We start from the raw sequence: 23,161 nt of genomic DNA on the forward strand, positions 1-23,161 counted from the left end.
GAGGAGACCTCGGTGCCCTCAGGACGGAGACCCGAGGGTGTGTCCACTGGGAGGCTGGTCCTCCCCGTCACGGAGCTGTCACGTCAGCAGCCCCACAGGAAGGGGAACTGCCCCTCCCCAGAAGCCTGGCACTAGTTTCCACAGGGCTCAGGCTGGAGTGGGCAGCGGCCTTCTGCGGGCTGCCAAGTCCCCGGACTCAGCCCCTCCCATCTTCCAAGCCCGCAGGCGCGTCTCTCCTTCTTCTGCTTCCGAGTCCCATTGACCTTGGCTCTGACCTTTGTACCTCACTCCTTCACTCCTCAGGACCTTGGTGGTAACGTGGCCCCCGCCGCCCCGGGTAATCCAGGACTGTCTCCTCATCTCCAGCACTTAGAAGGTGCCTTGGGGGGATCTTCAGGGGAAATTCAGGGCTCATCCTAAGAGTACAAAATGATAATAATACAAATAGAACTCAGTATCCTTCTGCGCGGAGTAAGGTACAGCAGGTAGTGAGTTTCGAAATCACGGAGACTTTCCTGCCCACCCCGTGTGAGCAGAGGGACAAGAGGACAGAGCCTGGGAGGCGACGCCGACTAAGGATACCTCGGGCAGGTGCCCATCACCCCCAGCGCGGGTTTCAACACTAAAGGTTTCGCAGGAAGCAGAGCAGCTGTTTCCCTACACGTCAGTCTCTGTTACCATCCCAAATGAGATGCGTGACGCCTCCTTTTTCAGAAAACAATTTCTGCGCGTCCTAAACCCCAGATGTGAGCTCCAGACACGGTCCAAATACGCCATCAAGTGCCGCGAGCCCGATGCTGGCTTTCGAGCTGGACGGTCAGAAGATCAATGGTTCCCGCCCAAGGTACTTCCTCTCCCCCCACTTCAGTGGTTTGTGTTCATCTCCAAACGCTCCTAGATCATGGAGTCCTGTTTGGATTAATGAGATTTAAAACAAGCTCACGAATGGAGATGTTGGGTTCTTTCCTTCACAGCCTTGGTCATACTGGGGTTGATGAGAGACGTGACTGAGGGCTCCTGAGGAAGGGCAGACCCTGCAGAGAAAGGAAGCGTGATACACACAGAGCAGGAGGTTTGCCCAAAGCACTTCCTGCTTAGATGCCAGTTGTGCATTTTGGGGTGGAATACCACCAAGCCATATTGTCCTTGTTTCTCCTGTTTGGTGATTGGGTCTTTCCTGACTTGGTTAATTCGGCCCCAGGTTTCTCCAGAGTAAGGCTGTTATTTCCCCTTTGTAATTAATCACTGGTCCGTGGGGAGGTACTTTGAGAGTTTGTACGTATCCTGCTCCTTATTAAATTTTCACTTTATAAGTTTAGCAGCTACTGACCCTATGCCATAGCAAAAGCTTCTCTTCTCCCAAATGCACCCATTCACGTGGAAATCACATTGTTTATAATATCCCAGTACTTTTAAATGCCTGTGAAATACGGCCAGTCCTTCTTGTGTTTCTTCTGTCATAATAAGCAGACGCATCTAGACTTTCTTATTTCCTCACGACTCAGAGGCCGTATGGTGTGTTTTAATTTCTGGTTGATCTCGTCCCCACTACCCGCATAGCTCTTCTCTTTGTGCGTTTTCCTAAGTATTCTTACGTTTTTATTTTTCCATATGGAGCTTAGTATCAACTTGTCTAGTTCAAGAAGAAAAGCTTGTTAAACTCAAAAGCTTTTGCACAGCAAAGGAAACCATAAACAAAACAAAAAGACAGCCCACGGATTGGGAGAAAATATTTGTTGCAGATGATGTGACTGACAAGGGATTAGTCTCCAAAATTTACAAACAGCTCATGAGGCTTAATATCATCAAAACAAACAACCTAATGAAAAAATGGGCAGAAGACCTAAATAGACGTTTCTCCAAAAAAGATATACGGATGGCCAAGAGGCACATGAAACGATGTTCAACATCGCTAATTATTAGAGAAATGCAAGTCAAAACTACAATGAGGTGTCACCTCACACCAGTCAGAATGGCCATCATCAAAAAATCCACAAACAATAAATGCTGGAGAGGGTGTGGAGAGAAGGGAACCCTCCTGCACTGTTGGTGGGAATGTAAGTTGGTGCAGCCACTATGGAGAACAGTATGGAGGTTTCCATAAAGAAGTAAAAATAGAGCTACCATATGATCCTGCAGACCCACTCCTGGGCATATATCTGGAGAAAAACATGGTCCAAAAGGATACTTGCACTCCAGTATTCATTGCAGCACTGTTTACAATAGCCAAGACCTGGAAGCAACCTAAGTGTCCATCGACAGATGAATGGATAAAGAAGATGTGGCATATATGTACAATGGAATATTACTCAGCCATAAAAAGAAACGAAATTGAGTTATTTGTAGTGAGGTGGATGGACCTAGAGTCTGTCATACAGAGTGAAGTAAGTCAGAAAGAGAAAAACAAATACTGTATGCTAATGCATATATACGGAAACTAAAAAAAAAAAAGGTTTTGAAGACCATAGTGGCAGGACAGGAATAAAGATGCAGACATAGAGAATGGACTTGAGTTCACAGGGAGGGGGTAGGGTAAGCTGGGACGATGTGAGAGAGTAGCGTGGACTTATATTCACTACCAAATGTAAAATAGATAACTAGTGGGAAGCAGCCACATAGCACAGGGAGATCAGCTCGGTGCTTTGTGACCACCTAGAGGGGTGTGATAGGGAGTGTGGGAGGGAGACGCAAGAGGGAGGAGATACGGGGACATATGTATATGTATAGCTGGTTCACTTTGTTATAAACCAGAAACTAACACACCATTATAAAGCAATTATACTCCAATAAAGTTGTTTAAAAAAAAGTGGAAAGAATAGGGCATTCTGTGGAGGGTTTGTACAAAGTTTAAATATGCTAATGTTTGCATAGAACTAAAAGAGCCATTGCACCATTTTAAGAGCTGGCTGAATCTCGGTTGAATTTTTAAAATATTCTTAAGATATATAAGAACATTTTAAATACCAGGCCTGTAACAGGCATGCAGGTTTCTTATGTTTCTATCAAAAAGATACACAAGACGAAAAAAATTGAGAACTCAATGCCGGCGCCTCCTAGCGGGTCTTCAGGCTAATGTTTCGTTTTTTTGTTGTTTTTAGTTTTTTGCGGTATGCGGGCCTCTCACTGTTGTGGCCTCTCCCGCTGCGGAGCACAGGCTCCGGACGCGCAGGCTCAGCGGCCACGGCTCACGGGCCTAACCGCTCCACGGCATGTGGGATCTTCCCGGACCGGGACACGAAGCCGTGTCCCGTGCATCGGCAGGCGGACTCTCAACCACTGTGCCACCAGGGAAGCCGTAACGTTTCGTTTGAATCTGAGTGGGAACCGCAGGTCTGACCCCTAAGTAGGGCGGTGACCACCTACACGTCCCACTCACAGCGGGATCGGGGCTCTCCGGGCGAGGGGCTCCCGGTGACCCCTCCTCCTTGGCGGCGCAGCTGGTCCCGCTCCGGAGACGTGGTCGTGCAGATCCCAAGTGTTTCCATGTTGAGACAGCACGGAGCGGCCTTGTTTAGAAGCCCTGTAGCTTCAGCAACAAGGCTAAGTAATCAAGTGGGCAGTTGTGGACGGATCTAAATCTGTGTGACCTGACATGAAGAAAGAATATATTTGGTTATATCTGTTCATATAACACGTCCATGAGGCCCGCCCACGTGTCAGTGATGGAGCGGGGGGCGGGGTCAGGGAGAGAGGCATGAGGTCTCCCAGGTGTGGAATTCAGAGGGCGCTGGGCGGACTGACATTGTGCACGTGGAACAGAAGATGACGAGCAGACTTAGGCAGATATGGGGGTCTGCTTTCTGCGCAGCCAAGGCAGGGTAAGCCCTTACCCGGGCGGAGGCCGTCTCACTGTGCGTTTCAGCTGTGTAACTATTGCAGCCAATAGACCCAAAAGTGTAACGACTCACGTGATAGGAATTAGAGCCTCTTCCATGAAACAGGTGAAGCTGATTCCAGCTCAGCAGGGAGGTGCTTTAAAATACTGTGTGTTAATTCTAAAATGTGAGCAGATCAGGAGACGCCTGCCATTGAAAAGATATTTCATCACAGTTCCCAGGAGGAGGGGGCATGCATGCCACCCACCAGGGCCACGTAGGGAAGCACCAGAGACAGAAAGAAGGAGATGGAGTGAGGGGAAAATGGGAGCCTTTACTGTGGTTTCCACAAGAAGGAATGGGCAGGAAAGGGTAAGCAGGCATGGGATTGGCTGGATTAATGATTTCAGCGGGTTCTGGGGTGGAGGGGGCGTCCCTAGTTGTCATGTGCTTGGCCCTAGCTTGACAAGGGCAGGTGGATCGTGGCCCAGACTGTGGACCCCCATAAAGGAGGGGGTGCGGTGTGGACTCTGGGTTGACTGGTTTGTATTTGATAAGTGCACCCCAGGAAGAGGATTCTTGCTCAGGAGCTGGGGCAGGGTGGGGGGCAGTGAGGGAGGAGGCGGGGGGACAATGCAAGTGACTCAGGCATATTATCGGGTCATCTAGGAAAAGGTGTGTCCAGTGTCGACCTTAAAATTAAATGTTATTTTACGGGCAAAATGAATTTATTTAGGAATGGCAGAGGAATTGCGATTCAGGACATTCAAACTATGGCAAACCACAGTCAAGTCCAGAGAACAAGGAAGAGGAATGTTACTTTACAGAGAAAAAGGAGGAAGTTGGAAGGGGCTGCTTTGACTGAAAGTCCCTTGGAGAAAACCAAGAGGTCAGGCTGGTGGTGGTTTCTCATTGGCTGGGCTTTGCTGTTTCTCATTGGCAAGGTTGTGACTGTTTCTCATTGGCTGGGCTGAGGCTGTTTTTCTCATTGGCTGAGTTGTTGCTGTTTCTCATTGGCAAGGTTGTGACTGTTTCTCATTGGCTGGGCTGAGGCTGTTTTCTCATTGGCTGAGTTGTTGCTGTTTCTCATTAGCTGAGCTGGTGCTGTTTCTCATTAGCTGAGCTGGTGCTGTTTCTCATTGGCTGGGCTGAGGCTGTTTTCTCATTGGCTGAGTTGTTGCTGTTTCTCATTAGCTGAGCTGGTGCTGTTTCTCATTGGCTAAGTTGTGACTTTCTCATTGGCTAGCCTGTTGCTCTTTTCATTGGCTGGGCTGTTGCTGGGCGAGGAGAAAATCATCCTTCTTCTGAAAATCAAGCTTCTTCCTGCCCAGGAATGTAAAGTAAGCTGCAGCAGAGGGTAGGGGTGAGAGAGCTCCCCTTTAGGGCTTCGCAACTCCGTTTTAAATTAGGTTTCCCTTTATTAATTTTCACAGTAGCATATGCATGTATGACACATGTTAAAGCATCAGCTTTAGAGAAACCTGAAATATGACTAATACAAGGGGTACAGCAGGCTCTACTCTATGGGGTCATCCTGGGAACCAGGTGCCACACTCAGCGTGTGGGTCCAAGGTCACCCAGGGCATCCATACCCATCAGCAGAAGGGAAGAGCCGTGAGGATCTTGTGTGGGAGGTTCACGGGCCAGGCTTGGAAGAAGCTCCGTCCATCCAGCTCACATGCCACTGTGAACTTCATCCCAGGACACACATAACTGCAGGGAGGCTGGGGAGATCATCTCGCTGGGAGCCCAGGAAGGGAGGACACGGTGCTGGTGAGCAGCCAGTCCTGTCACACAGGGACCTCCTGTCACTTTGGGCACCGGGTGGGGGTGGGGGGGTTAACGGGTTGTGGGGTGCGTTTCCAGTCTCCATTGCTTCCTCCCCGACCTCCTCTTACGTAGAGGTTCTAGGGACACAAGGAATAGACTCTCAAACATTGATCATTTCACAAGCTAGTGGAAGAAGGAAACATTCCTGCAAGGATGTACTTAGAATTCAGAGTGAGGCATTCAAGCCCAGAGGAGCCCACAAGCGGAGGTGGTGCTGAGGCCCGACACCCGCTCAGGTAGACAGAATAACAGCCCCAAAGATGTCCGCATCCGACGCCCTGGAGCCAACTGCTGTGTTACCTTAGGTGCAAAAAGGGTCTTTGCAGGTGTGATTGAGTTAAGGATCTTAAGGGGGGGGGGAAATGAGCTTGTATGTTCCAGGTGGACCCAATGTAATCACCAGGGTCCTTGTAAGAGGGAGGAGGCAGGTGAGAGAGAGGGAAGGAGGTGCGACCACAGAAGCAGGGGTCCTAGTCAGAGGGAGGATTTGCAGAGGCTACAGTTCTCCTTGAAGGCGGAGGAAGGGGCCCCGAGCCGAGGAATGCAGACGGCCCCCAGACGCTGCTAAAGGTAAAGGAATGGGCTCTGTCCTGGAGGCTTCAGAAGGAGCGCATCCCTGCTGACCCCTGATTTTAGCCCAGTTAACATGTTAGCCTCTGAGCTCCTGAACTGTAGGATAATAAGTTGTGTTGTTTGGTGCCCCTATGTGAGGGGTTCGTTACAGCAGCAACTGCAAGCTTGTTGGGATGAACAGCCTCCAATCCCAAACCTGAAGGGCATTAGCCAGGTGACGGGGTGAAGGTCAGATCAAGGACAGTGTCCTACAGCTGATGGGTCCTCTTGTGTTTGGAGAATGCATGGCGTCCAGTGGGGATGAACTGGAGTAGGGGTGGGAAATGGGGACCTGCATGTTCCTCTGGGTGGACCTAAAGCCCGAGGGACCCTCCGTGTGCAGTCGTGGTCTCATCAACTCCCTCGCCCGCTCCACACGTGTCCATGCGTGTGGGTGTGTGCGTAAGTATATGCGTTTGTACAGTACATGTGTGCATTCGTGGGCGTGCACATGGCGGGGGGGATGGCAGCTGTATCAGGTGGGGCAGGCCTGCGCCTTCACCCAGACAGAAGTCCCCTCAGACATCTCCCTCTCTCATCCCTGAGACACACTTGAATCAGAAAACAAGGATGCCCTTTTTGTCGTTTCCCTCACTAAGTTTTGAGTGAGTGTGGAGACAGAGACTGGGACCTAGAACCTGTGTACCCCGGCGCCACACGCAGGGCTGACGCAGTTGGGCCTGTGAGGACATTTATTGATGAACAAGGTGAAGCATGATGCAGAAAACAGCAATGAGCCGCATAAGTGTAGCCCAGATTCAAGATCAACAACTGAACTCTAGGAAGGTTCGTACAGTCGGCTGAGAAGACAAAACAGGTCTCTGGGGGCAGGGGAGGATTCACAGGACATATCTGGAATCAGCTGGGCGACTGTAGGACCATAGCTGGGTCTCTAGAAACGGCCAAGAGACTGCAGCTGGGTCTCTGGAAACAGCCAAGCACTATAGCTGGTTCTCTGGAAACAGCCAAGGGACCACAGCGGGTCTCTGAAACAAGTGCTACACGTCCTCTCCAAGGAGCTAGTTCATTGTGGGAGGGGCCACATGGTGAATGAATCTCCTAGAAGTTGATTGGGGGGTCTCAGGACTCCAGCTCTTGCCAGCAGGAGAATTGACCGGATGACTTCAGGAAGGGCCGATTCCACAGGGAAACCCTCCAAATGTCCACTGCAGGCTTTTGCAAGAGTGCCCTCCTGTGTCTTTAGTGCAGAGGCCAGGTGGGCCTGGGGTCAGTTTCTGGCAAGGACTGCATACATGCTGGACTTGGCTGTGGGCTCTGTGGACAGTGGGGACACAGCTCTGGCCACCCTCTGTGTGAGGTCCGGGTGGTCCAGCTGGGCATATATCACCTCCTGGGGGCCTCCTGCAGCAGAGGCCTGAGGAGAGAGACTCAGGGTGAGTATGGGTGGCTGAGGTGAGGGAGGGGCTGTGGGAGGGGAAGACTTTGGTCGCCAGACGCCAGGTGCCCCCGCACATCCCACCTCCTGAGTCGCCGTTGTGTAGTCCCCTCCCGCAGAGAAGCAGGGTTGGTCTGTGTGACCAATAGAATATGGCAGAGTGAGGGCCACCTGTAGGGGAGGCCACAGAGGACAGTGTGCCTTCTGTTCCTCCCTCTTTGGGGTCCCTCCTGCTGGGGGAGGCCGGCCCCCATGGAGGAGCCCGTGTGGTGGGGAAATGGGGCTCCTCCCCACAGCCAGGGGACTGAGCCATTGTGGAAGTGGATCTTCCAGCTTCAGTTGAGCCTCCGATGAATGCAGCCCTGGTTGGCATCTTGACAGCGACATCAGGACAGACCATGAGCCACCACCGCCCAGCTGATCCGATTCCTAATTCCTGGCCCAGGAAACTGAGATGATTTTGTTAAGCTGCTAATTTCAGGGGCTTTGGTACCCAGCAGGAGGTGACTAATGCAAGCACTTACTGAGGTGTCCACTTCCCCACTCTTCTCAGGAAGTCTGTCGACAGTGGCCAGATCTGGCAGGGAGAGGACAAGGGGTCAGTTCTCTGGGGTGGACCTTAGGGGGCAAATACGTCTGACCTCATAGCTTCATATTTGGTCTCCCACCCCATCTGGAACATTCTAGAATGCTCTCGAACACCCCCTACCACATTGCTTCCTGATGGCACTGAATCCCCACTTCCCCGCTCCCAGACCTGTCCCCCATCCTTGTCTTTACCTGGTGTCTCATCTGCGACGTCAACAGCGGGGCTGAGCCTGAGGGGAGAGAACACGTGAGCCCTCGGGGCTGCCTGGGAGCAGGGGGTTGGGGGCCCGGGGGTCACTCCCAGGAGCCTCACCTCTCCTGGGGCCTCTGCTCCTCACCTTTGCTTCTTGGGGGCCCTGGGGACAGTCGGGTGTGAATTCAGAAGAGAAGCCTTCTTCCCAGCACCCCAAACAGCCTGCCTGGGTCACCCCACCCTGTCCCTGAGACCTACCCCGTTTTCTCTCGTGCCGACGATGGAGGAGGAAAAGGCCCAGGAGAAGGAGACAAAGGAGAAAGGCCACAGGGACCCCAATGAGAATATAAAGGTGCTCTGTCGGCAGGCCTGCGGGAGGTGGGAGGGTGGAATCCGATTACCGGCGGCATGCCCACCACGCGCTGGGCGCTTGTCGTGTCCCCACTTACACATAAATCTCTCATGCCCAATAGTCCTGTGACATGATCTCCACTTTACAAAACCGGATCTGAGCGCTGGAGTCCTCTGTCCGCAGGGCACTGGTCAAGGTGGGATATGACCGGCACCAAAGCCCCTTCTTTCCCCAAAGAACACGCACCGGGCTCGTGCTTCTGCGTCCCCCTCGCCCATCAGGACGGTCATTGTCCTGCGGATGCGTCTGTGTCTCCGAGGAGTGAGGAGGGTCTGGGTCAGAGGCCTGATCTGGACAGAGAAGCCTCTGAGTCCCCCATCCCCACCTCCAAGGGGTCTCCTCCCCGGACCCCGACCTGCTCCCTCTAGAACAGCCCCATGGACCTTGCTGTGAGGATGGTTACCACCACGGTAGTCACGCGGGACAATTTTCACTGAAATTCAGGTTAACTAAAGTTACAAGTCAGATCGCCAGCTGCACTAGCCACTGCACTACCCCTGGCTAATGACACCCTCCCGGGATGACGCAGATACACAGCATCTCCTTCCTGCAGGAGGCTGCGTGGGACGGCGCTGCTCTCCGCGCTTTGTGCAACCTTTACAGAGACGGAAACCCAGCAGGAATCGAGAGCGGGAACCTCTGCCTGCTCACCTCCTTCTGGGTTCCCACGCCAAACACAAGAATCCCCATGTCTGATCTCTTCTGTTTTTCGCAGCAATCCCTGATGGGGCAGAAATGCTCTTCTGTGAGTCAAGAAGCCAAGACCCGATGTCCTCGAGCTGCCTGAAGCCCAGCCTTTAGCAGGTGAGAGGATGCAGCACCCGCCACGAGCTGCACTCCACGCATGCGCCTTTTGTCCATAACCTCCTTTACATCTCCTAAGTGCTGTGCTCAGCATGGCTCATTTTACAGGCGGTCCAACTGAGGTCTTGGGGGCTGGTACACCCACAAGGTTGGAGCGCTTCATCCCCTCTTCTGGTCAGCGCCCCCTCCCTCCCACTGCTCCAGAGGTTGAGTCCTCAACGTCCTTTACAATAGAAAATTTCATTTCTTGGAGCATCCTTTCCTCAACACTGTGTCCTTGGTCCAGGATCCACGACCCCATCCTGCGTTTTAACGCCATTGCTGCCTGAGCTTCCCCTGCTGACATTTACTACGATTTAGAATAGCATATATGTTATACCCGTACAAATAATATATAGCAATATGTTTACATCTATAATGTATATTACATATTATATAAATATGCTTAATGCCTAAATAGTAAATATAAATATATTTTAATATATATATAAGTATAATATATAATATATATAATATAAATATATAAATATATATATTATATATAAATATATTTTAAATTATGTGTTTTTAACTTACATATGTATAATTTAATTTATATGAATAATTTAAATTATACATAATTATTCTATACATAAAAATTATATCAATTATACATATTTAATATATATTATGGTACACATTTTAATATTACATATACAGATTATAGTAATACCTGATACACGATAACAATATATAACACACATTACTCATGTAACAATATAGTAATGTATATTATATTGTATTACTTATATATTTAATAGTGTAACTGTATTCTAATTTACTTAAATTACAGATCTGAAATTTTACATTGTAAGTTATATGTTTATATTTTTATATGGCCATGTATACTTATATACATCCCTATTATTCATTCTAATGAATTCTCCCGCTAAAGTCTGGGAAGCCAGGGACCCTTTCTCCTCATTCACCATGTGCATCAGTCCCACGGCAGGAGGCTGTCTGGTGCACACGAGACGAGAAGAAAATATTTCCTCGGTATTAATAAGATTAGCCCTTCTCCAGGTTGTCCCATTTGGTAGCATATTTAAGCGGGTGTCCTCTGTACGTGAACTCCTGTGTCCCCAAAGCAGCATGGCGGGGTGAGTGCCCCAGGAGGGTGTGGAGGGGGTCAAAGTGTCCCCAGTGGGCGCTGACTCCAGGACATCCTGGGGGCTGACTGCACACAGGGACAGGGACGGCCTCATCCCAGAGGTCCCCCAAAGCACCATCCAGCCCTGGTCAGGGGTCTAGGACCATGTGATGTGCCCGATGGAGGGTGGGCCACACCACAGGGGACACATGGCCTAGGGCCCACAGATTCTCACCCAGTGGAAAGGACAGTCGACACCATCTGAGGGAAAAGACACAGGTTCCCTTGAAGGGGTCTGTCCTCACCCCATCTCTGGAAGCGCACCCCCCGCCAGCCCAGCAGGGACAGCTCTGTGCCCACCCTGATGCTGGGGCTGAGTGCCCAGGTCACCGTGGTGTCCAGGTGAGACCAGGCTCCAGGGACCTGAGCCAGGTGTGAAGGCAGAGAGATGTGTGTGCAGAGGGAAGAGGGAACCAGAGGGTTTGGGGGTCAGGAGGGGGCAGGGGAGCCTGTGGACGGAGGACACAGCTGGGGACAGGGTCCAGGGACCTGGGGCAAACCTGAGGGCAGAGCAGAGACCTCCTCACCTGTCACCGCCAGGTCCAGGGGCTCACTGGGCTCAGACCAGTGATTACCTTTTCGATAGAGGCACTGATAATGCTGGGCAGCGTCTCCACTCACAGTGGTGATGCCGAATCTGGCCTCTGTCTGGTGTGGACCAATTTGAAACACAGTTTTCTCATCCTTGAAGTCATTCCTATCGTCCTTCCTCTCCAGACGGAATTCCTCAGCCCCAGCAGGGCCCCTGCACACAATGGTCACAGGCCACCCCTGGGGGCTTACAGAGTCGGGCTCAGCCCTGGTGGAGCAACTGGGCAGGGTCCCTGGGATGGGTAAGAGCAGAGTCTCAGCATTACGTGAAAATCGTCACATCACATAATTCACCCATTTGTGTTGCTCAATTCAGTACTTTTTTTTTTAAACTTGCAAAGTTGTGCAACCATCACCACAGTACAATTTTTTTTGGCTGCACTGCATGTGGGATCTTCGTTCCCCAACCAGGGATCAAACCCACACCGCCTGCATTGGAAGCATTCAGTCTTGACCACTGGACCACCAGGGAAGTCCCACAATCCAATTTTAGACCATTTCCATCATCCTCCCCCAAAAGACCCCCCCAGGTCCATTCTATGAGCATATAAATTCCCATCACTGCGGAGTGATTTTCCCCACTTGACTTAAGGACCCTGAGACTTGGTCACGTCTTGCTCAGGGTGACGTGGGAGGTGTCAGAGCAGGCTGGGCCCCCGAGCATGTCTGCTGCAGGGGGCGGCTCCCTCCCTGCCCACGGCCACTCTAGGGGAACAGAGACAGCTGGGAGGGTGGCACAGGACGGGAATGACCGGGTCATTCCTGGGACAAGGAGAGCAGGGGTCTCAGTCGGTAGGAATGATCTGGGCTGGTCTGAAGGACAGCTGCCAGTCCCAGGTGGGATTGTGTGGGGTGAGGGACGCAGTCTGCAGAGGGGCTGTGTGTGTGTGTGTGTGTGTAGGAGCTGGAACACAGATCTGATCCCACATTCCTCAGCAGGCGAGGATCTCTGTGTCCAATGCGAGTCTTCTGTGCTTTCATCCCTGGGTTTTCTCTGTATTTTTACCTTCTTCTCAGCTTATTTCCGTTTCCTTGTTACTGAGGCTCTGGAAACCCCAAATGTCTCAACTGGGCTGGGGGCAGGGGGAAGAGCGGGTTTGTAGCCCTGAAACAGGAAGCTGGCCTCACATTCAGCAAAATCCCATAGAGGCAGGGGGCTGGCAGAGGTCACTCATTCACTCTTTCTTTCTTTTGACCACACCTTAGCTCTCATCTATCTGTTTACTGATGCCTCCATGTACCACTGGTTCCACAAATATGAGAAACACCCAGGATGCCTGCCCTCTTGGGGCTGAAAGTCTAGAGAGAGGATAGCCATTGACAAATAATTGTGCAAATCCACGGGTACAAACGGTGGTACATGCCCTCGGGGTGAGTGTGGGAATCTCGGGGGCAGACAGGAGGCAGAGCTGCCGTCCTCTGGGAGGTCCGAGGGAAGAGATATCTGAGCCAAGATCTGAGGTCAGGGATGAATTCCCCAGGCCGAGGGACAGGGGACACCGGGCATTCAGGGTGGTGCGGAGGTCTGGAGCTGAGTGGGAAGATGGCATTTAGAAAGGGAAAGAGAACCAAGGTAACTGAGATAAGTGGGCCAGACAGCATGGGGACAGACAGATCCAGGCCAAAGAGAGATGCGTGGGTCTCAGTCTGTCTGAAGGTAAACTGTGAGAGGACTTGAAGGAAGATTACGGTCCTGAAGATAAATTATATACTATATAGATATTTAAAGTTTTTAAGTAAAACTTTTAAATGATCATTTAAAACCACATCACTGTGTGCTACAGTCCGTACGGGAGGATGGAGACGGTGGGATTGAGGAGGATTCTGAGTCTGCCCTTGGCGAGGTCATGTTCTCTGCCCAGGGGCTGCCGCGGGAGATCTGGGCTTGTGCAGGGAGAGCTCGTGGGTGCAGCCTGGTCTGTATGCTCTGAATCGTCCCTGGGGGCCATCAAGAGCAGAGGGGGAGAACGCGGGAGAGACTTGGGCGAGGGTTATACACTGGAGGTTGTTTGCAATTCGAGGTGTATGTCAGGGCCCCCAGGATCGGCTCCACTCTCACCTACATCTGCCTGCGGGGTGCAGAGGGGATTGGGGAGAAGACTCACCCGCCTGTGTGTGCATCGTGTGACCCAGACAGAGCACTGGAAGAGAAGTTGTAGTGAGAAAGACGCCCACTGTACTGTTTCCTCATGGGGCCGCAGTCAAGCGGGGGCCTTGAGGAGCCAGCGGGGTAGGGGGTGGTCATCGTCCATACTTTCCCGACACCCCGGTCAACATTGCCTCTGAGTACGAGCCCTCTCCTTGCTCTGAGATAGTCTCAGGACAAACCCCCAACCCCTCTTCCAAGCAGGTGCTCCTCCCTGCCCCCCAGCCCTTCTCAGTCTGAACTCAACCCCATACCCAGGCACCATTTCCAGCACTGAGCCTTCCATGGTAAGACTTAGGTCTTGGCCAGAGCTGAGGGGGACCACTTTGCCCCGCTAGGGCCCCAGCGTCTTCTGGGCTGGAGTCGGGACGGAGCTGGGAAGCAGAGCCCCTCTGCCCCTGGATTCCTACCCCTCCATTCCAGGACTCACCCAGGCCCAGGAGGGTGGTGGGACGGGGGGACATGGCCCAGCCCCTGCCCCCGGCACCGTCCTGGAGTTTGTGAGTGAAGGAGAGAGCCTGCAGGTGACACGAGAGAAGAGGATGTGGTGGCTAGGGCCCCTGTCTGGGGTTTCTACATCAACGGCCTCACACAAAGGGGAAGAGCTCTCTCTCCCCTCCCATCCACGCTTCCCACTAACGAGACAGAGGTGGGTCCTGGCTTCCAAAAGTTGTTTGTTCCCCCTGTGCACTGATGAGGCTGAACTCATCTCCGGAGGCACCCCTTGAGGTGGGAGCCTCATTCTCACTCTGTGGGGCAAGCAGAACACGGATTTGTGCAGCAAACTGACTTGACTGTTGGTCCCAGCTCCACACGACAGCCATCTGTTCTTGGGCAAAGAGTTACACCACTTTATGCCAACATTTCCTTGTGTTTAAAATGGGAAGCCCCAAATCCCCCTCCAGGTATTTAATATTACGATATATGTTACATTCCCAGCAAGGTATTGAGCTCATTAAAAATATCTCACTCACATGGATTCTCTGCCTATCTTCCCAAAGTGGCATGGGAACCAGGGAAAGGGAGGCTGGTCCATCAGCACAAGCAAAATCCTAAAGGGATTGGGTGATCAGGAGACAGACCTTGGGAGCTGGCCCTGGGCTTGGGATCAGGTGGGGCACCCAGCTTGGTGCTGAAATAAAGAGCAGGACCAGGGATGGGGAGGGCGTTTGTGCACACGGAGCCCAGTAAGACAGGAGCCCCATCAGGGAATCTCACGTCCACTGCCCCTGAGGCCAGGCAAGAGCTGCTTCTCCCAGGGGGTAGCTGTGCCAGACGTTGATGTCTGCACAGCAGCTGATGCTCACTTTTTCCTTATTAACAGAAACCTAGTTCTGTTTGAGTGGCTATGTTCCAACTCTGGAGCTGAGGGATGGGGGGAGTGCAGAGGATAAAATTTGGGTTAAGGCAAGCCAGCAATCCCATTTGCAGCGATTGGTCCAGAGGGGGCACGTGAGCATGTAGTATGGCCAATGGTACTTAAAGCAGGATATATCAGGGTTTCTGGGAATCATATTTGTCTCTTAATAACAGAGGGTCTCATGAGACTTTTGCCTCCTTTTCTCCTGTCCATGGGCAACTATATCATGATGATGTGATATCTGGAGCTGCAGCAGCCATCTTGCAACCATGAGGCAACAAGCTTGACTACAATAGCAGAAATACTGAACAAACTGAGGGGAAAGAATACAAGATCCAGGGTTCATAGAAGGTCCCCAAATGCTGAACCAGCCCTGGGACTGCCTGTCCCTGGAATTCTTAATAAGTAAACAATAAATATACTAGATTTTCTGTCAAAACTTCAGACTAAATCTGTGGACCACGCTCCATTTTAAAATAATAATTATTTTAAAAACTAAAATTGCTTAATAGACTATTTTAAAGGTCTTCTTAAATGCCTCAAAGAAATGAACACTAAGTGAAGGCTATGTAGTCAAAAATTAAAGGAAGACAAGATTCCCCAGAGTCAAGTTGAATGCTGAACATGGCTCTCACCTTGACAATGATGCATTAAGTTTTATTTTCATGGCCTTGCAGATGGTAGAGGCTAAAGGGTAAAGTCCAGGGGTCACCCTCGTTGATTAACACCAGCCAGCCCTATGTATCCGCGTTTTTCTGGTGTGTGTGTGTGTGTCTCTCTCTCTCTCTCTCTCTCTCTCATCTTCATTAGTGGCTTTTATCAGGTTTATTGAAGGATAATTTGCAGACAACCAACTGCATCCATTAAATATGTGCAATTCAATGAGCTCTGGTAGTTGTGAAACCACCATCATAGTCAAGATTTCCATCACCACCAAGATTCCTTGTTCCCTTTGTGAAAATAAGCAAAGTAACCTCATTTAAAATGGAGCCGGGAAGCCCTGAAAGGGGAACTCTCAGGCATGTAGCACTTGGTGCAACCTGCACTCCCAGTACGGAGAAGGAAGACGAGAATTATTTAGACAAGGGAGGACATTAATTACATGGGAATTTCATCCCCTGCTTTAAGAAAAAGAAGGAAGATCCTTCCGTGCCCCAGCAACAATGCTCTGACCACTGCTTCCAGCCAATGAGAAAATGTCAAACGTCTAACTCTTGTTCTTCAGTGAATTTCTGTTCAAAACAGTCCTTCCCCGTTTCCTCCTAAAACCCGATAAGAGGTGACCTCCCTTTTATCTCTTTAGACTTGCCTGTGATCCACCATAGCTGGCCTGTCCCAAATAGCAATTTTCTGCGATTCCCAAATAAACCATTTTGCTGCCAAGGAAACTGGCTATTTTATTTTTATGGTCGCTACTCCTTGGTCCCAGGTGATCACTGCCAACCAGAGAATGTCACTTTCTTTCTGGCTCTACAAGGATTGAGTCATTAGTCACTGGAGTTACTCACTTTCGACACACCCTGAAGGGTGTTCAAGGCAGGGATCTGGAATGAGGCACTCTGTGCTCTGGGAAAGCTGGCAGAACAGGCCTTCAGAGAGTTAGATATTTTCAGGAGAAGATTTTATGAACCCAATTTCTTGCATCTTCTCGTACTTAGAAAAGCACTAAAGTCATTAACTAAGGTATCTGTTCCTCGTGAGTAGCAGCAGCTTTCTACAGAGATGTGTGCTTGACGGCATGTACGCCTTCCCCAAAATCACATAGATGCTGATATCGGAGCAGCTCCTCAGAGCTCTCTGAGAGGCTGTCTCTTGGGCAACAGTCCTCAGTATGTCCCCAAATAAAACAGAACCTCACAACTCTCACTGTGCATTTTGTGCATTTTTATTGCAGTCAACACCATTGATCCTTCTTTTCTTTTTAGAAAATATGTATCTGCTAACTTATTTTTTTATTGAAGTGTAGTTGATTTACAATATTGTGTTAGTTTCAGGCGTACAGCAAAGTGATTTGGTTTTATATATATATATATATATGGAAAAAGAATATGTGGGTGTTACTCACGTATTCTTTTTTCTCAATTCTTTTCCACTATAGGTTATTACTAGACTTCCCTGTGCTATACAGCAAATCCTTGTTTATCTATTTAATATATGATAGTGTGTATCTGTTAATCCCATACTTCTAATTTATCCCTCTCCTCCTTTCGCCTTTGGTAACCATAAGTTTGTTTTCTATGTCTGTGACTCTGTTTCTGTTTTGTAAATAAGTTCATTTGTACTGTTTTTTAGATTCCACATGTGAGTGATATAATATTTGTCTTTTTCTGTCTGACTTCACTTAGTATGATAATCTCTAGATCCACCTATGTTGCTGCAAATGGCATTATTTCATTCGTTTTTATGACTGGGTAATATTCCATTGCATATATGTACCACATCTTCTTTATCTATTCATCTGTCATGGACTCTTAGGTTACTTCCCTATCTTGCCTATTGGGAATAGTGCTTCAGTGAACATTGGGGTGCACGTATCTTTTCAAATTAGAGTTTTCATCTTTTCCAGATATATGCCCAGGAGTGGGATTGCTGGATCATATGGTAGTTCTATTTTAGTTTTTTAAGGAACCACCATACTGTTCTCCATAGTGACTGCACCAATTTACATTCCCACCAACAGTGTAGGAGGGTTCCCTTTTCTTCACACCCTCTCCAGCATTTATTATTCATAGATTTTTTGATGATAGCCATTCTTTTCTTTCTTTCTTTTTTAACATCTTTATTGGAGTATAATTACTTTACAATATTGTGTTAGTTTCTGCTGTATAACAAAGTGAATCAGCTATACACATACATTTATCCCCGTATCTCCTCCCTCTTGCGTCTCCCTCCCACCCTCCCCTCTAGGTGGTCACAAAGCACCGAGCTGATCTCCCTGTGCTATGCAGCTGCTTCCCACTAGCTATCTGTTTTACATTTGGTAGTGTATATATGTCCGTGCTACTCCCTCCCTTCATCCCAGCTTACCCTTCCCCCTCCCCGTATCCTCAAGTCCATTCTCTACGTCTGCATCTTTATTCCTGTCCTGTCCCTAGGTTCTTCAGAACCATTTTTTTTTTAGATTCCATATATATGTGTGATGACAGCCATTCTGACAGGTGATACCTCATTGTAGTTTTGAGTTACATTTCTCTAATAATTAGCGATGTTGAATATCTTTTCATGTGCCTGTTGGCCATCTTTATGTCTTCTTTGAAGAAATGTTTGTTTAGATCTTTGCTAACTTATTTTTTAAAAAAACCTACCTTGTCGTAATTTTAGATTTGCAGAAAAGATGCAAAGACACAGAAAAATCCCATATGCCCTTCACCCAGTTTCCCCTAATGTTAATGTTTCGCATAACCATAGTACATCTGTCAAAAACAAGCAATTAGCATTGATTCAATCATTAACTAGTACAGACTTTATTTGGAATTAATATGTTTTTCACTAATGTTCTTTTCCTGTGCAAGGATCCAATTCAGAGTAACATTTGGATTTAGTTCTCGCTGTTTTAAATACAGAGAAGAGTTTCTGTTTTCCTCGTTGGATCCTAATTACTATTCCCATCGTACCTGAAGGGCATATGCAAGGAGGATATGGGGACAGGCTGACTACTTAGGAAAAGAAGGGCTAAAAGAATTAACATCTACAGGGACTTTCCTGGTGGCGCAGTGGTTAAGAATCCGCCTGCCAATTCAGGGGACAGGGGTTCAAGCCCTGGTCCGGGAAGATTCCACATGCCGTGGAGCAACTAAGCCCGTGCGCCACAGCTTCTGAGGCTGCCTTCTAGAGCTAGCGAACCACAACTACTGAAGCCTGTGCACCTAGAACCCGTGCTTCACAACAGGAGAAGCCACCGCAATGAGACGCCTCTGCACCACAACAAAGAGTAGCCCCTGCTCACCACAAGTAGAGAAAGCCCGCGTGCGGCAACAAAGACCCAACGCAGCCAAAAATAAATAAATTTATATATATATATATGCTCAAGAATTAGCATCTACAGCTTCCTCCTAGGCCAGCAGGTCCATCAGGGCAGTTATTCTGGGTTTTTCTTTCCGGAAGTTGATGTGGAGCTGTCATCCCTCACTATTCACAGTAAGGCCCCCAACCTTTGCATCCTTCTGACACATGGGTCTCCAACTGGAGAGCATTCATGCCCAAGGCTCAATACAGGTCAAAATGATTTTTGAAATCAAATACAGAGTAAATGTGGGCTAATGTTCTATTAATTCATTAACGATAGAATCATCCTTTGAAATTCCCATCTTTACTCAAATATTTACCCTTTCCATGGTTCTTCCTTCCCTCCTGCATGTCTCTGTTTCTACTGGGATTATTCTCCTTTTGCCTGAAACTTTCATTCTTTTGGTGCCCATCTGTTGGTGAATAATACAATTTTTCATTGCCAAAATGTCTGTATTTCACCGCCAATATTGAAGTTTTCTCTTGTAGAGTTCTAGGTTGGCAGTTTTTTTTTTTAGCGCTTAAATATGGTATTAATCATTTTTGTTGCAAATGAACTGTAACTCTTCTCGTTGTTCCTTTGAAAGTAATGTATCCTTTTTCTTTCAGTGCGTTTAAGATTTTGTCTTTGGGGTTCAGCAGTTTTCCTCTGATGTATCTCAGGGGGTGTGTGTGTGTGTTGACTTTTATTGATGTGTACTAGATTAAAAGTGCACATATCAGGGACGTCCTGGCGGTCTAGTGGTTAAGACACTGCGCCTCCACTGCAGGGGGCATGGGTTTGATCCCTGGCTGTGGAACTAAGATCCCGAATGCAGATCCCCGGTGGGGGAATCAAGATCTCACATGTGGGCTTCCCTGGTGGCGCAGTGGTTGAGAGTCCGCCTGCCGATGCAGGGGACGTGGGTTCGTGCCCCGGTCTGGGAAGATCCCACATGCCGCGGAGCGGCTGGGCCCGTGAGCCATGGCTGCTGAGCCTGCGCGTCCGGAGCCTGTGCTCCGCAATGGGAGAGGCCACAACAGTGAGAGGCCCGCGTACCGCAAAAAAAAAAAAAAAAAAAAAAAAAAAAATCCCACGTGCCGTGCGGCGTGGCCCAAAAAAACCAAAAGCGCACATATCGAATGCACCGCTTGTTGAATTTTCACAAGTTGAGCACTCTCATGTTTTCCGGTAACTTCTCTCCAAAGGTAATGCCTACACTAACTTCTAACAGCATGGGTTAAATTTGCTTGTTTTGGTTCTTTACGTCAACATGAAACTTCTCTGCGCTCTGTGTGTGTGTGTGTGGCTTCTTCTGTGCAACCAGATGTTTGTAAGATGTGTCCATAGTCATGCAGGGAGCTGTGGACCTTCGGCTGGGGTTGCTCTGGAGAATTCTACTGCGTCAATCACCACAATGAGCGTATCCATCCTCGTGTGAACAGGCATTTGCTTAGCTTCTGGTTTAGGTTACGATGGAGAGTCCTGCTTTGAATTTCTTAATACGTGTGAAGTGATGAACATATCTGTGCATTTTTTGCTGGAATAAACCTACAAGTGTAACTGCTGTGTGTTGTGCATTTATTCAACTTTAGTAGGTACTGCTGAACGTTTTTCAAAGTGACTATTAATTTAATCAATGCGGATTAATTAATTAATCTGAGCGTCTGGTTATTCCACATCCTCACCAACCCCTCCAATTTTGCATCTTTTTATTTTAGCCACGCTGGGATGGGTGGTGGTACCTTTGTGGTTTCACTTTGCATTTCTCTAATGACTGTGGTGTTTGGTCATTTGAATATTCATTTTATTTTTGTGAAATGTCTATTTGAGTCATTTTCTCATTTCAGAAAATTGGGTTGACTTTTTTACTAAACAATAGGAAGCTTTCTCTTTTTCTTATCATGCATGTGAGCCTTTATCAGATATGTTCATTGTGATTATTCCTGGTCTAGCTGGGGTTCACTTTCTTATTGGGGCATTTTGAAGAATAGAATTTCTGAATCTTATTGTAGTCCAGTGTATCTAATTTTTATTTTATATTTAGTGCTGCTGCAAAATTGTGAAGAAGCTTCCTGTGTATTCCTCCCAGAACTATATATGTACTTTTTTTTTTTTTTTTGCGGTACGCGGGCCTCTCACTGCTGTGGCCTCTCCCGTTGCGGAGCACAGGCTCCGGACGCGCAGGCTCAGCGGCCATGGCTCACGGGCCCAGCCGCTCCGCGGCATGTGGGATCTTCCCAGACCGGGGCACGAGCCCGTGTCCCCTGCATCGGCAGGTGGACTCTCAACCGCTGCGCCACCAGGGAAGCCCTATATGTACTTTCTAGATTTATATCTTCAGTCCTTGGGAAATAATGGTGTGTGTGTATGTTGTGTGCTAAGAGTCCACAAACATTTTTCATGTGGAAATCCGATTGATACAAGCACAATTCATTGGAAGGACCATCCTGTCCTCATTGAGCTCCTGGATATCCTGTGTCATATAGCAGGAGACTGAACGCATCTGTTACCAGCCTTTCTGTTCTGTTCTAATGTTTAGTTCGTGTGTCTGTGCAGCCATGTCACGTGGATCCAGACACTCTAGCTTCATGACACCTAGGAGTGTGCGTCTTCCAGCTTTGTTCTTCTTTTTCAAGATATCATTGAATAATTTTGGCCCTCGGTATGTCTAAGAAAAAAAAACTCCCTGGGTTTTATATATACATAGCAGTTCGTATCTGCTAATCTCAGACTCCTAATTTGTCCCTCTCCCCACCCGTTCCCCTTTGGTAACCAGAAGTTTGTTTTTGTCTGTGAGTCTGTTTCTGTTTTGTAAATAAGTTCATTCGTATCATTTTTTAGATTCTACATGTAAGTGGTATCATATGATATTTGTCTTTCTATGTCTGACTTACTTCATTTAGTATGACGATCTCTAGGTCCATCCATGTTGCTGCAAATGGCGTTATTTCATTCTTTTTTATGGCTGAGTAATATTCCATTGTATATATGTACCACATCTTCTTTATCCATTCCTCTGTCAATGGACGTTTAGGTTGCGTCCATATCTTGGCTATTGTGAATAGTGCTGCTATGAACACAGGGCTGCATGCATCTTTTTGAATTAGAGTTTTCATCTTTTCCAGATACATGCCCAGGAGTGGGATTGCTGGATCATATGGTAACTCTGTTTTAGTTTTCCCCTGGGTTTTGATTGAAATTTCATCAAATCCACAGACTCCTTCTGGGACTATCAACATCTTTACAATATTGAGTCTTTCTACGCTCTATTTAAAATTTAGGACTTCAGAGTTTCTCTCAATATGTTTTGTAGTTCAATGTGGTGGTCTTACACATCCTTTCTTAGATTTATTGCTTTAATTACATGTTTTTAGATTATTGTGTATGTCATTGGTTTTTTAAAATTTTATTTCTACCCCCCCCCTTTGTTTTTTCTTTTTGCTGTTATGAAGAAACATGGTTGGGTTTTTGTGGACCTTCTATATAACAGCCTTGCAAAATTCATTTATTAATTTTGATAGTTTGTATAGTATCTTGGATTTTTTATATATACAACAGTATATTCTATTTTCAGTGACAGTATGTATTACTTTGTTTCCAATACTTATGGCTTTCATCCCTTTTTCTTGCTTTTTTGTACTGGCTAGAATCGCTAATGAATATAAATGATGACATCAAGATTTCACCGTTTAATATGATGCTTTTTGTAGGGCTACTTACATCTTCTTTACCAGATTAAGAAATTTCCTATTTTACGGTAGTTTGTATTTTTTTGTTCTGTTTTGTTTCCTTTACCGTGAATGGCCATTTAATTTTCTTAAATGTGTTCTCATCTGTCATATGTTCTGCATATAATTTACCTCTTTTTTCCTCTGTCAATGAGGAAAGTTATAGTGATGTGGCTTTTTTATTTTATGGTCTTTTTTGGCTGTGTTGGGTCTTCGTTGCTGTGCGTGGGCTTTCTCTAGTTGTGGTGAGCGGGGGCTACTCTTCGTTGCAGTGCACGGGCTTCTCATTGTGGTGGCTTCTCTTGTTGTGGAGCATGGGCTCTAGGCACGTGGGCTTCAGTAGTTGTAGCATGCGGTCTCAGTAGTTGTGACGCACGGGCTTAGTTGCTCTGCGGCACGTGGGATCTTCCCGGACCAGAGCTCGAACCCTTGTCCCCTGCATTGGCAGGAGGATTCTTAATCACTGCGCCACCAGGGAAGTCCCTACTGATGTTTTGGGGTTTTTTTGG

The 23,161-nt window shown here is 48.1% G+C and overlaps 2 protein-coding genes across 2 annotated transcripts in view; one reads left to right on the plus strand and one right to left on the minus strand.

The window, feature by feature from the left end:
* LOC132416835 (NACHT, LRR and PYD domains-containing protein 2) overlaps positions 1-23,161 on the plus strand; it is a 1,001,898-nt gene that overhangs the window by 128,098 nt on the left and 850,639 nt on the right.
* Positions 7,088-14,088, minus strand: LOC132416965 (leukocyte-associated immunoglobulin-like receptor 1). The gene is made up of 8 exons (XM_060000594.1): positions 14,007-14,088; positions 13,536-13,571; positions 11,340-11,663; positions 8,693-8,803; positions 8,555-8,597; positions 8,434-8,471; positions 8,178-8,230; positions 7,088-7,632 (listed from the first exon to the last, which is right to left on the minus strand). The coding sequence occupies exons 1-8, from the start codon at positions 14,038-14,040 to the stop codon at positions 7,486-7,488; spliced, it is 786 nt and encodes a 261-aa protein (XP_059856577.1). The 5' UTR covers positions 14,041-14,088; the 3' UTR covers positions 7,088-7,485.

This window comes from Delphinus delphis, chromosome 20 (genome assembly GCF_949987515.2).
Source record: "Delphinus delphis chromosome 20, mDelDel1.2, whole genome shotgun sequence".
Classification (NCBI taxonomy): Eukaryota; Metazoa; Chordata; class Mammalia; order Artiodactyla; family Delphinidae; genus Delphinus; species Delphinus delphis.